This window comes from Uloborus diversus, chromosome 8 (genome assembly GCF_026930045.1).
Source record: "Uloborus diversus isolate 005 chromosome 8, Udiv.v.3.1, whole genome shotgun sequence".
In the NCBI taxonomy this organism is placed as follows: domain Eukaryota; kingdom Metazoa; phylum Arthropoda; class Arachnida; order Araneae; family Uloboridae; genus Uloborus; species Uloborus diversus.
In genome coordinates, this window is record NC_072738.1 from 5918741 (window position 1) to 5931359 (window position 12619).

A 12619-nucleotide genomic window follows, 5' to 3' on the forward strand; every position below is an offset into this window, starting at 1 on the left:
AAACAGAAATTCATTTAAAACCCGATGTTTCAATAAACGACGTGGCTGAATATGCTGCTACGGCATCAGGAGTTGGGATAGCTTCTGTTTATAGAATTATCCGTGAGTACAAACAAGATGGTGTATTACATTCTCCGAAGAGGACTAAATGTCGTAAAAGTATTTTGGATGGAGTCGATGATTTCGAAAAAAATGCCATAAGGAGAAAAGTTCATGATTTTTTTCGACGAAACGAAATCCCTACGGTGGACAAATTATTGAAAGCAGTGAACGATGACTGTGACTTATCCAACTTTAAGAGAGTAACGTTTTATCACCTGTTAAAAAAGATAGGTTTCAAGCATCTGAAAAGAGGAAGAAACAGTTCGCTCATCGAAAAAAATGAAATAATTTTATAGAGACGAAAGTATCTGAGAACAGTCAAGAAAATGAGACAGGAAGGACGCAAAATTTATTATATGGACGAGACTTGGTTGAATGCTGGACATACTCTTGACAAAGTGTGGACAGATACCTGCGTTGAATCATCAAAGCAGGCTTTTTTATCTGGCCTGTCTACTGGATTAAAAGCTCCTTCTGGAAAAGGGGAGAGATTGATAATAACCCACATTGGCAGCGCAGCGGGATTTTTACAGCAAGGACTCTTACTGTTCAAATCGAACAAAAACAAAGATTATCATAAGGATATGGATGCGGCTTGTTTTGAAGACTGGTTTAAAAATATTTTGCCTCATCTTGAACCAAACTCAGTTGTTGTGATGGATAATGCCAAATATCATTGTCGAAGAGAAGAAAAGTTTCCAAACACAAAATCTAGGAAACAAGAAATTATAGATTGGCTGAAGTCTAAAAACATTATCAGTGATGAGGGAGATTTGTTAATAGCCGAATTGTTGAATTTAGTGAAGGCTGATAAGTCCAGATTTGAAAAATTTGCCATTAATGAAATCGCCTCGCATAATAATGTTACAATTTTAAAACTCCCACCCTATCACGCTGAATTAAATCCCATTGAGCTGATATGGTCCCAAGTGAAAGGATTTGTGGCCAAAGAAAATAAAACTTTTAAAATAGCCGATGTCGAAGAATTGTGCAGAAGAAGTATAGGTGAAATTGGAGCTGAGCAATGGAAAAGATGTATTGAGCATACTGAAAAAATAGAAAAGCAAATGCGGGATTTAGACGAGGCCATTGAAGCAACAGTTGATTCTCTGGTCATTAACGTGAATTCCACCGACGATGAATCTACGAGCTCTGAGAGCGAATCTTGATGTAAGTAGTTTAAGTTTATTTTTCCTAAATAATATACATGTCTTATTATCCATTATTTTTTCAATGTTACTGAAGGTAATTCTCACAAATTTAAAATCTCACGCGTGAAAAGTTACTGATAATTAATTTAAAAAACTGTTTGTACTCTAACTTCTTTTTTTTTTTCTTTTTTTTTAAAGCGCCGTTAAGGAAAAAAAAAACCATATGAGCATTATGAATGGACATACCATACAAGTGAAACTTCAAGGTTCGCAGACTTCCAAAAACGTACCTTCCAAAACTACTTTTGTCACATTAAAAACGATACGATTACTCAAACACAAATGAGAAAGTATTAAAATTCTGCAGTTTTGTAATTTACTGCAAGCTCAGAGACAACTATTCTCGATTTATAATGTGAAGCAAATAATTTAATACACAATACGAAGCAAAGAATTAAAAGTAAGTAGACGTAACCTCTCTAGAGCAGATTGTTAGTTAAATACAGAATTTCAAACACTCCGTAAAATTTAAAAAAATGCTGATTTTTTTCAAATCAAAGCAATATTTAATTGTTAGAAATGAATTTGTTTTAGAAAACGCGGTTTACAAACTAACATGTTTTTTTAAATATCTAACTGGACATTTTTGGTGACTTTTTTGTTATTTACTTATTTATTTAAAAAAAATAAATCATTGATCCCGTACCCCGTTACTTTTAACAAATCGTATTTTTCGAACAAAATTCAGTAGAGAATCAGAATTTTCAATGGAAAATATCTCTTTTCAGATTCAAAAAATAATGTTATTCTATGAAAAAAGAAAAGTATTTTTTTTTCTGGAAAATTTGCGCATTTGGGGCAGCTATGAATAAAGCGGATTAAAAGCGGGAAAAAAAGCTCATGCTAACAAATTCCGTTCAATGCGAACAGCATTGCCAGTCGGGCGAGTAAGTCATGAAAGTAGTAACCCTCTTTGTTTACTTCCTCTATCACCTCTCGCTGAATTGAGTATACTTCAAGTAACAAAAGCTGTCCGTCCTACAGTGCACGACTTTTTTCCTATTTGACGCTAAGTTTATTATAAGATTCCCCAGTGAGAAGTTGTACAATAAGTTATTGTATATTTTACAATATATAGATATATTTTTTGTTTAATTTTTCCTGTACCACTTCATTTTTACCTGTTTTACCGCTTTTTTCTTCAAATTGGCAACATTTCTTTGTTTTAAAAAATTTGAACTTTGTAATTTGTTTTGTCTCTCTTGTTTTTTCGAAATAAAAAAAAATCACCTATAAACCATTTTTTAGCGAAATACTACAAAAAATACTACGCCCCTAATCTGTGGCGGAAAAATACTATCGTAGTATCATAAATACTACGTCTGGCAACCCTGACAATAACAATACTGTAGGCATGGATCTTAGAGACACACCCACTTATACGTGACCTTTTTATGGAGGGAAAAATGTCACGTTATAAGGATAACGATTTCCTATGTATATAAGACGTTCCATCATTTAACAAACTGGCAGCTACTGAGCATAATGGGATCGTTTCCAAAATTTTAAAAGTTTTTTTTTTTTCTGAAAGAGCATGTTTAAAAACACAGGCTATGACTATTTTTTAAATAATTTATTTAAATTTAATATTTTAAAAAAATTACTTAAACCGGTGCGCTTTCATTGTTTACACTTCTGTCGTGTGACATACGTATGGATAGGATAGAGATACATCGGCCCAACCTATCGTATACTAACGATCCGTCGAGCACGCGTACTTGATTGGAAGCATGAGCCGAATCGCTGCAGCCAATCGTAGGCGATCGTTAAGAAAGAGTCGGTCTATTTTCAAAACACATATTTCTCCTTTTTTAACTAGCCCTTCATTTCCAAACTCACTCCCTATGGAAGTGGATCGTTCCATTACTATTGCAGGTGGGGAAAGGAAGAATATTTCTTCCTGAATTTAAAATAGTAGCGCCACCTACTGGTTTCAAATTGAAACAGCAATAATGCTTTTTAAGTTTTTTATATTTTAAAATAAAATTTTTCTACAAGCTGAGGTACTACTTCACTCCTGGAAAATTTTCCTTGTTCGGCAAATATTCTCTACCGACGATTTGGCGACATCTTTGCAATATTGATTTCCAATGTCAGAATATCCGTTTTTATAAGATCGATATGTGTCTAACCATATTTTATCATTTGGCACAAGTTGGAATTCTGTTCCGCAAATTAAGAATTTCTGCCCTCCCAAATTTAAGTTTGGGCGCCCTGCCTACGAGTTACATTTCTTTTGTTCTAATTGTACTTTTGAGTCATTATTATTATAAAATCACTTTCTTCTCTACTTAATTAATTTTTTAGCAAAACAAACAAACAAACAAAAAAAAAAAAAAAAAAAGAGCAAAAAATGAACAGTATATTTTGCTTACAGAAAATTATTAAATCTGTACTCGGTTCATTTTTTGAATTTTTTAGCAAGACTTATGAACACTTGATTATAGTACACATTGAGTTTAAGAATTTTATGAAAATTTTGATTTGTATTTGTATTAGCTGTATTTTAAAGGATTGATCAATTGTCTTTGATTAATCATGACATAGAATCAACTGGAATATATAATTAAAGATATCATTGATTGAATTTATCTAAATTTAAGATTCAATTTTTTATTTTTTTTTTTTTTTTTTTTTTTATGAATAACTGCCGAAAACGTTTTCATCACTAAAGTTCATCCAAATTATTTTATACACAATCAAATATTTAACTAAAGATGCTATTTTAGTTCCTTTCAAAGTAAGCATTCTGCATCATTAATCATCAACTTAATGCAAATATATGTTATATTGCATGAGGTTCCGCCTTAGCACTGGCTTAGGTGCAGTAATTTACTGTCATAACCTTAATGTTTCAGTTCAGTTTCATCATCCAAAATCCGTTCCGAGTCGTCAGCATTATTGTCTGAAGTCAATATTTGATCCGTATCCATTAATTCATTATCCAAAATCCGTTCCGAGTCGTCATCCAAATCAATTGAAGTTGGCCCTGAAAACGGCCTTTTTGTTTTAAAATGATCAGACATGGCAAAATAGCCAGGGCCGATCCTAGGGTGTCGGCCGCCCGTGTGCAAAGACCTAATGTGCCGTCCCTCAAGAGTAATTCGCATATTTTGACTAATCTTAAACGTCTATATAAACCTTTCTTTAAATTTCTATGCCAAGTTCGAATTTTTAAAAAAGCGGGGCGGGGGGGGGGGGGGACAGAAGAATGGTCTTATAAAAAGGAAGAAATTTTTTATAATAAGAAACTACTTAGGTACAATTTATATCTTTGAAGAAAGTAATTGATACCAAAATTTACTAGTCGTAAAAACGCATTTTATAGTCTTTCTTTGGTGACATCAGAGAAGGTACGGAGGAATTGGGAAGCGTGGGGGGAGGTGTCAGGGGTTCAGGGGAGGAGGATTGCTCTAAGAAAATTATCGAAAATAGCGTATGAAAAATATTTTTAGTTAATCTTTAGTTGTGTTTGGTTGCAAGGACAAAAGATTCAAGTATATTCAAGGTGCATGGAGAAATTTTCGAAATTGACGTCAAATATCGCAATTTTAGGAACTTTTTCGAGACTTTAGGTGAAAGTAATGTTGCAGTTCTTTCCTAAAATTCTTTCAAAATCGAAATCAATTTGAAGCTTATTTTTTAAGACCGTAGCTAAGGTACGTAGACCGTACCTTAGTAAAAGAATCGGCGTTCTTCCCTAAAAATCTCCGAAGCTGAAATTTTAAACCCGCAATTTTGGGTTACCTTTGATGACGTTGCAAGAGGGAAATCGTCTCCCATCGAAAGATTTCGAAATATATGTTTAAAACGCAAATTTAGGCCGTCTTTGGTGACGGTAAGGGATCTGGCGGCTATCCTCCGATAATTTCTCGGCACTATTTTTTCAAAAATCCATTTTTGGCTATATTTGAAAACAATAGGGGAAACGTGAACATATTCCGAACCAAAATATTTTTCGGAACTGAAAGGCTATTTTTGGGAAGGAAGGATTTTGAAGCTCTTAAGCGGATATTTCTAAAATCGCAATTTTATATTATCTTTGGTGACGTTAACAAAACTGGAAAGCTCTACGGATCTTTCGGGTATTTTTTCAACATTAATATCTGAAAAATATAACTTTGTCCACCTCACGTCGACGATTGATGGATATGCCTTAGCGCAGTGAAAAGTTACAAAGCCTGGCAGTTCTCCTCCGGAGTTCTTTAGAAATATGTCCCAAAATCGTATTTTAATCATTGTTTGATAACGATGGGATTAAGAGCGGGCGGGGGTTCAGTGTGTCCTCACGAACTGTGAAACTGAAGTCAATTTCAGGCTAGTTTAGGCAGGAAGCTGTCGCTCCACGGAACCGTCTGATTGCGTTGGAGAAAAGGGGGATTCGGGGTCTTTTCCCAAAAGTTCTTGGAACTGATGTTTGAAAAACGCAATTTTAGTTTGTTTTTCAATACGTTAAGTGAGAGGGGATGGAATTAGGGGCTTCTCTATAGACGCTAATTGAGACTGTCTTTGATAGTAATGTTTGCGAATGGGTTTCGGGGTCTCCCACTGCAAAAATTTCAAAAAATGCCAAAGCAATTTTATATGACGTTTGATGATAGGAAGGGCTGTCTTCTGCAAACACGTTTTGGATTTTGGAGCCAACATTTTTAGGCTATGTTTGATCAAGTTAAGGTGGAGGAGGGGAATCAGAAACTTAATTAGGTCCTTAAGATCGATGGTTCAACCAGCGAAATTTTCCGAAAGTCAAGTCCTAGAAACCCAATTTTATGCCTTCTTTAGTTTCGTCAAGGAGGAGATAGCATCCTTTTGGATCTTCGTTTTGGAGCTACATTTAAATTTACTTCCCGTGGCAAGGGCCCTGTCCTTCTACCTGATCTGAAACCGGGCAGTTCATTCAAGATTTTAATCAGAAAAATTGTCGTAAAGGGGGAAAGTACAACATTTTAGTTCGTCATTCATATACGTTACTCTCAAGGGAGTGGCAATTTTCCACTTTCTCTCCACGCATCCACGATTGTTAAACACAGAGTTTGTTACAAAGTTTGTTGTTTGAAATGCTTACGAGTGAATCTAATCAGTATAGCTTTTTTTTAATAAATAAAATATGTCTTCATTGTTTAGGTCTATAAAAGCTTGGGGGGTAAATATTAGCGGCCGCACTCGGTGCTCCTTTTAGACGGCACCATTTCATGCTTCAGAAGGGGGCCTTTCCCCTCCCCTGTATCCATGCCTGATTACCGGTTCTGTCACAAACTTTGCAACCAATGAAGCATGTGTGTTAAGAGTAGATATTAATGGACAATGAACCAACACAATGTTCCCTAACATTCTATTTTTCTTAAACTATGCAATGCTATCGGGAAATCGACACATACTTTGACAATTGAACATTTAAAAATCAGCATATTTATTCTGCTTATTATAAGTTATCTTGTGAGAAATTCTTGAGGAATTTTGCTCGATTATAAGAACTATATGATGCGGTCTGCGGCCGCCCCTTGCTTTGGCCGCCCTTGTGCGGCGCACACTCTGCACACCTGCTAGGATCGGCCCTGAAAATAGCACGCTGTAAACAAAATCGTAGCCACAGAGTAAAAAAGAAACAATTCCCCCGCTCTTCAGCGCGAAGTTTCTGAGCATGCGCATTAGTTTGCTTCGAGAACAGCGAAGATCTCTACCTTCCCCACCTGTAAGGGAAATGGAACGATCCACTCCCGTAAGGAGTGAGTTTGGAAAAGAAGGGCTAGTTTTTTCTTTGGCTTTCATTCCAGATTCAGCGTCTGAACTGGTCAGACGTGTTTTTCTCCCTGCTCCGTGCTGCGATGCCGAAGCACAACCCACGGAGGAATTGAACGCTCCCGGGGATAACGGCGTAGAGGCCCTTCTCAGGGCCGGCCGGGTTCCCCCCGTCATCGAAACCGTCCCCCAGGCCAGCGCTTCCGTTCCCCCCGCATTTCATCCTGCTTCATCCCCATCTCCAAGTGTTCCCCCAGGACTCAAATATCACTCAACGGACCCTCATTTCCAGGCTTTCCTAGACAAATTTCGCTACGACTACCTACTTGTCAAGACAAGGCTCGAAGATGCAGTCGACAAGCCAACGCTCGAAGGTATCCGGTCCTATCTCGAAAAATTCATCAGCGATATGCCCCTTCAAGCTAGTGTCAGCAACGAAGATGGCATACAGAACCAAGCAAAGCAACTCCTAAAGGCAACCAAAGCCAAACTCCGACAACTATTTTATTCTGACAATCCAGTGGAATACGACAGCTCTGACAGCGACACAGATTCCCCGATCCAGTCTCCCTTCAAGAAAGCCAAAAAATCCTCCCCGAGCAAAAAGACTCCAATCACGAAGGAAGAACCTACAATATCCCTCGCCAACAAGTATGCACCCCTCTCCAGCAAGGTCGAAGAGCCACCACCACAACAGACGACTACTACTCCTAGTATGACTACTGCACCTGCCAAACCTAGCAAGACTAACACAAGGCCCCCTTCCATAACGATCGCCGACGTCTCAGAACCGATAAAACTCCTGAACTTACTTGCCAAGATGTCTGCCGGCCCAGCGCCGTGTCCAAGGGGAGGATTTTAGGGGTTAAACCCCTCCCATTGGGGAAAATATAATAAAAAACCAAAAAAAAAGTACATATTTCACTTAAAACTAACTCTAATGTTCAAGTTTGTATACAGCATTAAAAAAAAAAATTATCTTTGAAGTTTACCGACATTTTTTCTTTTTCTAGCTCGTCTGAAAAGAAGAAAGTCTTCAAAATTTTACTCCTCCGATCCCCCCCCCCTCCCCTCCAAAAGCATTACTCAGCATCAATTTTGTTTCCAGATCTTCAATTTCGCCAAAGTTTCAGAAAAAGCCCCCGAATATCTAACAAAATCGCTTAAAATTCCATTCGAAAATCGCGTAAAGTTGGATTTGGTTCAGTTTTGTTAGGGCCCTAATGTTACCAAATATGATCTTACAATCACGTTTTTAAGACTAATTTCACAAAAAAATCGGGCAAAGGCCCTCGAACCGTCTTCCTTTAGCATCATCAAAAATTAGGTTTTTTTAAACACTTCCAAAAAATTTAAGTGGAATAGCCTCTGAACCCTTCCTTCTAATATCTTAGAACATTGCTTAAGTTTTTAGCACTTAAATTTAGCACAGAGGAAAGCACCAGAATCCCCTTCCCGTAAAAATCTTCAAAGTTTGTCTGCAATTGCGTTTTTAGAATTTCAATTCGGAAAATTTGAAAGGGAGAGGAGAAATTGATTTCTATCTTTTTTCAAGGGGAAAAAAACGATCTGGGGGAGTTTCTGAGCTTACCCCTGCGTCAATAAATATGGCCTATAATCGCGTTTTAAGGCGTAAATTTCAACAAATTTCCGCTGGGCCAAGTACCATCTAAAATTTCGTTTTTAAAACTAAAAATTTCCGGGTGAGGACTCCGGCCTCCCGTTATCAGATTAGAATTTGTTTCATTGTGCCCCCCTTAAAACTATTTTCTAGTTGCGCCGCTGTTTTGCACTCATAATTTTAAATCGTTATATAAGTACATATTTTTAACTACAAATTTGATCCGGATAAACAGGGGCTGAATAAAAACTATGCTCTACTGCGAAAAACACAATAATAGAATTGATAATATTACTTAAAACGACGTCTGAAAATTTGGAACCCCCCCCCTCCCCAACACAAACCGCTATACCCCTCATTGTAACCATTTAACAGAAATGAAATGCAAGTAAGAACGAAGAAACATTGAAACCAAAACCCCTCCCTTTATGAATTTCTGGACACGGGCCTGAGCCGGCCCAATTCAAGGAAAGATAATCAAAGGCGACCTCCAAGTCTTCCCCTCACACATCGACGACTTTGAACTAATTGAAGGTTTAATTCAAAGTCGAACAGGACAAGCGGTTGCAGTTTCACAGCCGTTCACTCCCCAGCAAGAGGCCACTCAAGGTCGTGATTCGCGGACTCCCACTGACCCACTCCACCGAAGAGCTCCTGAGTGACCTGAGAGGACTAGGCTTCGATGTCTCGAAGGTTCTCCAAATGCAAGTCGGACCCGAGAAAAGGCCCCTCCCCCTCTATATTGCAGTCATCAACAAGAGGGAAAATTCTGAAGACATCTTCGGGGTTAGTCATATTGGCTACCTCCGCATCTCCGTTGAACGTCTCTGTCCCAAGTCATCGCCAATCCAATGTTACAGATGTCAACGCTACGGCCACACCGCTGCCAAGTGTTTCAGATCTCCCCGCTGCCACAAGTGTGCTCAAGAGCACAGATCATATGAATGCTCAAAGGAATCTACTTCACCTACCTGCTGCACCCTATGCGGAGGCGCCCATCCCGCAAACGCACCTGCACTGTAAAAAAATTCCGAAACGTTACTGGTTATTTCCGTGGAACGTTTCGTGATTTCAGAGGTTTTCACCTATTTCCCCAAAAAATCAAGTATCTTCGCAAAAAAGTTTCCTGAATTCCTAAAAGATGCACGAATGCAGACCTTGCACTGGTGTGAAAAATATTTTTGCTACCAGTTTAAATATTGACGGAGCGTGTTTATTAAGTGTATCGGCTTTAGATTCTTTATGGCCCTTCCGTAATGACTAAGCTTCCAATGGGAGCAAATAAGTCACTGGATAGCTACAGCTTTGCGGGGCAGGAATTGCAGGCAAGAAATATGATTGGTTCTTGCATGCTGTTTTCGCGTAGCTTGGCTGAGGTTGCTCTAATAATTCTGGATCTTTTTTCGTAAATCAGGAAGGTTCTAATCAAATAAATTAAACGTAATCAATTTTTCTAGAAGGTTCACGACTGGCTTTAATAATGGGGATTTCTTAATATTTTAGAAAGGTTACTGATTTTTATCAGAAAACGTTACTGGTTTTTGTAAGATATGTTACTGACTGAAATTGGGCACATCAGCTGCCTATTATTTTCCAGGAACGTTTCTGAATCGTTTTTACAGTGTGTGTGTCCCGAGAAGCCGAAACCTCGACAGCCCAGGACCCCGCGGACTTTTCCAGCCCAGACGGGTAATGCTTGGACCCGAAGGACCCGCAGTTCTACTGCTACTGACTTCCTCCCAAGACCATAGATCTTAAAATAGAATAGATGTGCCTTCTCCCCACTTTTCTCCTCAGAGCGCGCGTCAACATCCCCCGTTGGACATCACGTGATCAAGGGACTCGCCTCACAAGAAACTGTTTCCCCTATCGAAGAGAATCACTTTGCGATGCGATCATTTGCACAATTAAGGGAAATTAAAGCATTTAACCCATGGGTTAAATGCTTTAAGCATGGGTTATACCCCATGGGTTAAACTCCCCTTTAAGCATGGGTTAAATTAAAGCATTTAACCCATTATTAAAGAAAAAGGGAACACTCTGTCCCTCACGTAACACCTCATATTTTTCACTAAAAGTAATAATTAAAAAAGGTAACAATTTTTTTTTTCATTAAGAAATCGCAAATGTATTTGTTGTACTTTTGCGAAAAATGTCTTTTGTTACTTTTTAAGTTATTACTTTTTAATGAAATGCGGGACAAAATGACAGCTTTTTAATGGAATGGTCCATTAGATATTTTCCCAATCATAACTTTTGAAGCAGGCGCACAAGCTATTTAAACTTTTTTTCAAGTGCTTTAAATATTGAGTAGAGATAGACGTTTTCAAAAATCTTGAACAAAAATTGACCTTATAAATTTTCTTTTATTTCAATCAAATTTTTCAAATACAGATAAATGGTTTCAATGCGTGCTTTTTCCCACAACTTTTGAAGCCAGTGCAACAATTTAACATAAAACCCTATCTAAAGCCATAAACCAATTAGAAATACAAATGTTAATAGTATCGAATATCAATTAACTCAATTAAATAATATTCTAAGATTCGCATGCGTTTCGCACCAACACTCTATTAGCGAAACAAATATCTTTGGTTTGTTCCTGATTTTTAAGCAACTTCAGTTTTTTTTTTTTAAGTACTCAGAAAATAAATTCATTTGCAATTATAAACTACTTGAATGGTCATTTGACTTCCGCCCCCTCCCCATTTTTTTTTTTTTTTTTTCGTCCTACAGGATATGATAATTTTGACAATTTAAACTCGAGGGCGAAGAAAACTAGTGATTATTTCCCTCAACAATATTAATTTTGTCACTTTCCTACTTATTGGTCTTTGTGAATTATTTTCATTTTTTGAATTGACTGCGCGATACATTCCAACGCTTCAATATTTAGTAACGACTAATTTTATAAACTTGTTAACGAGAAAATCTCCTGCTTCTGTTTCCAACATATGCTTATTTAAACTTAGAAAAACGGAATTAGAAACTTTTCTCATTACTCTTGTGGCTTCATGAGTAACATTATATTTTTGTGCTTTACTCCCAAAACTTTTTCACATTCTCGCTCAGTTCTTCACAAATGTACATATTTCAATGGTTGAAATCTTGCAATTAGTTATCATCTCAAAATTCTTAAATTTTATTATGCCTATTTTTTGGTTTATTGTAGTTAAGACTGCGTTGCAATCGTCGCAGTTGACATCAGAGTGCACTTGCCGGACAAAAAATCCAGCGTAGTCAGAAACATCATTAATATACTGCGTCATGTTAATTGAGATGATTTCTGAATTTTCCAAATCGTCGTCAAAGGAATCGGAAGAAAAGGCTTTCTTTCAAAGCATTTTTGTTACGCTTCAAATTTAATCTTAGCATTTGAAGGTTGTCAAAATCAGCGCAATTTAAAGAACTGAACTCCTTAAATTTCCGTATGAATGAATAATCTTTTTTCGCACTTCGAAATTGTCCGACGATTATTGTTGAATCCCCCCTCACAACCTGATCGCACTGAAAAAAGTTTCAAAGTGATCCTGAGTAAGCTTATAAGTCATTACGCAGTTTAGAACTGGAATTCGGGCACCTACATACTTTTCATATGTTCCCAGCACACTTTTCATAGAAATTAGGAAACTTTAAAATCCAGTTTTTCGAAGACATACTATAACTAATTTTCCATCGCTTGTTTTTAGTGATTTAATATAATGCTCGGCATCTACAATAAATTGCTTAAAATATTCTTAATTTCGACTATGCAGGGGATTACAGAAAGATTTCTGTTACTCAGAAAGTCCGCTATGTCTTTATTTTTTAATAAAATTGGCACCAGCATCGCATTCATCAAACCCTCTCTCGCTAGAAAATCTCAGATTCACACAAATAGAGATTTCTCCAATAGGTATAATGAAAATCTTCAGACAATCCTAGACTTTTAACGACGCTTCGCATT

The 12619-nt window shown here is 37.2% G+C and overlaps 1 protein-coding gene across 1 annotated transcript; it reads left to right on the forward strand.

Annotated features, from left to right (window-relative positions):
• Positions 1-428: 428 nt before the first annotated feature.
• Positions 429-1271, forward strand: LOC129227896 (uncharacterized). The gene has a single exon (XM_054862517.1). The coding sequence runs from the start codon at positions 429-431 to the stop codon at positions 1269-1271; it is 843 nt and encodes a 280-aa protein (XP_054718492.1).
• The last annotated feature ends 11348 nt before the right edge of the window (positions 1272-12619 follow it).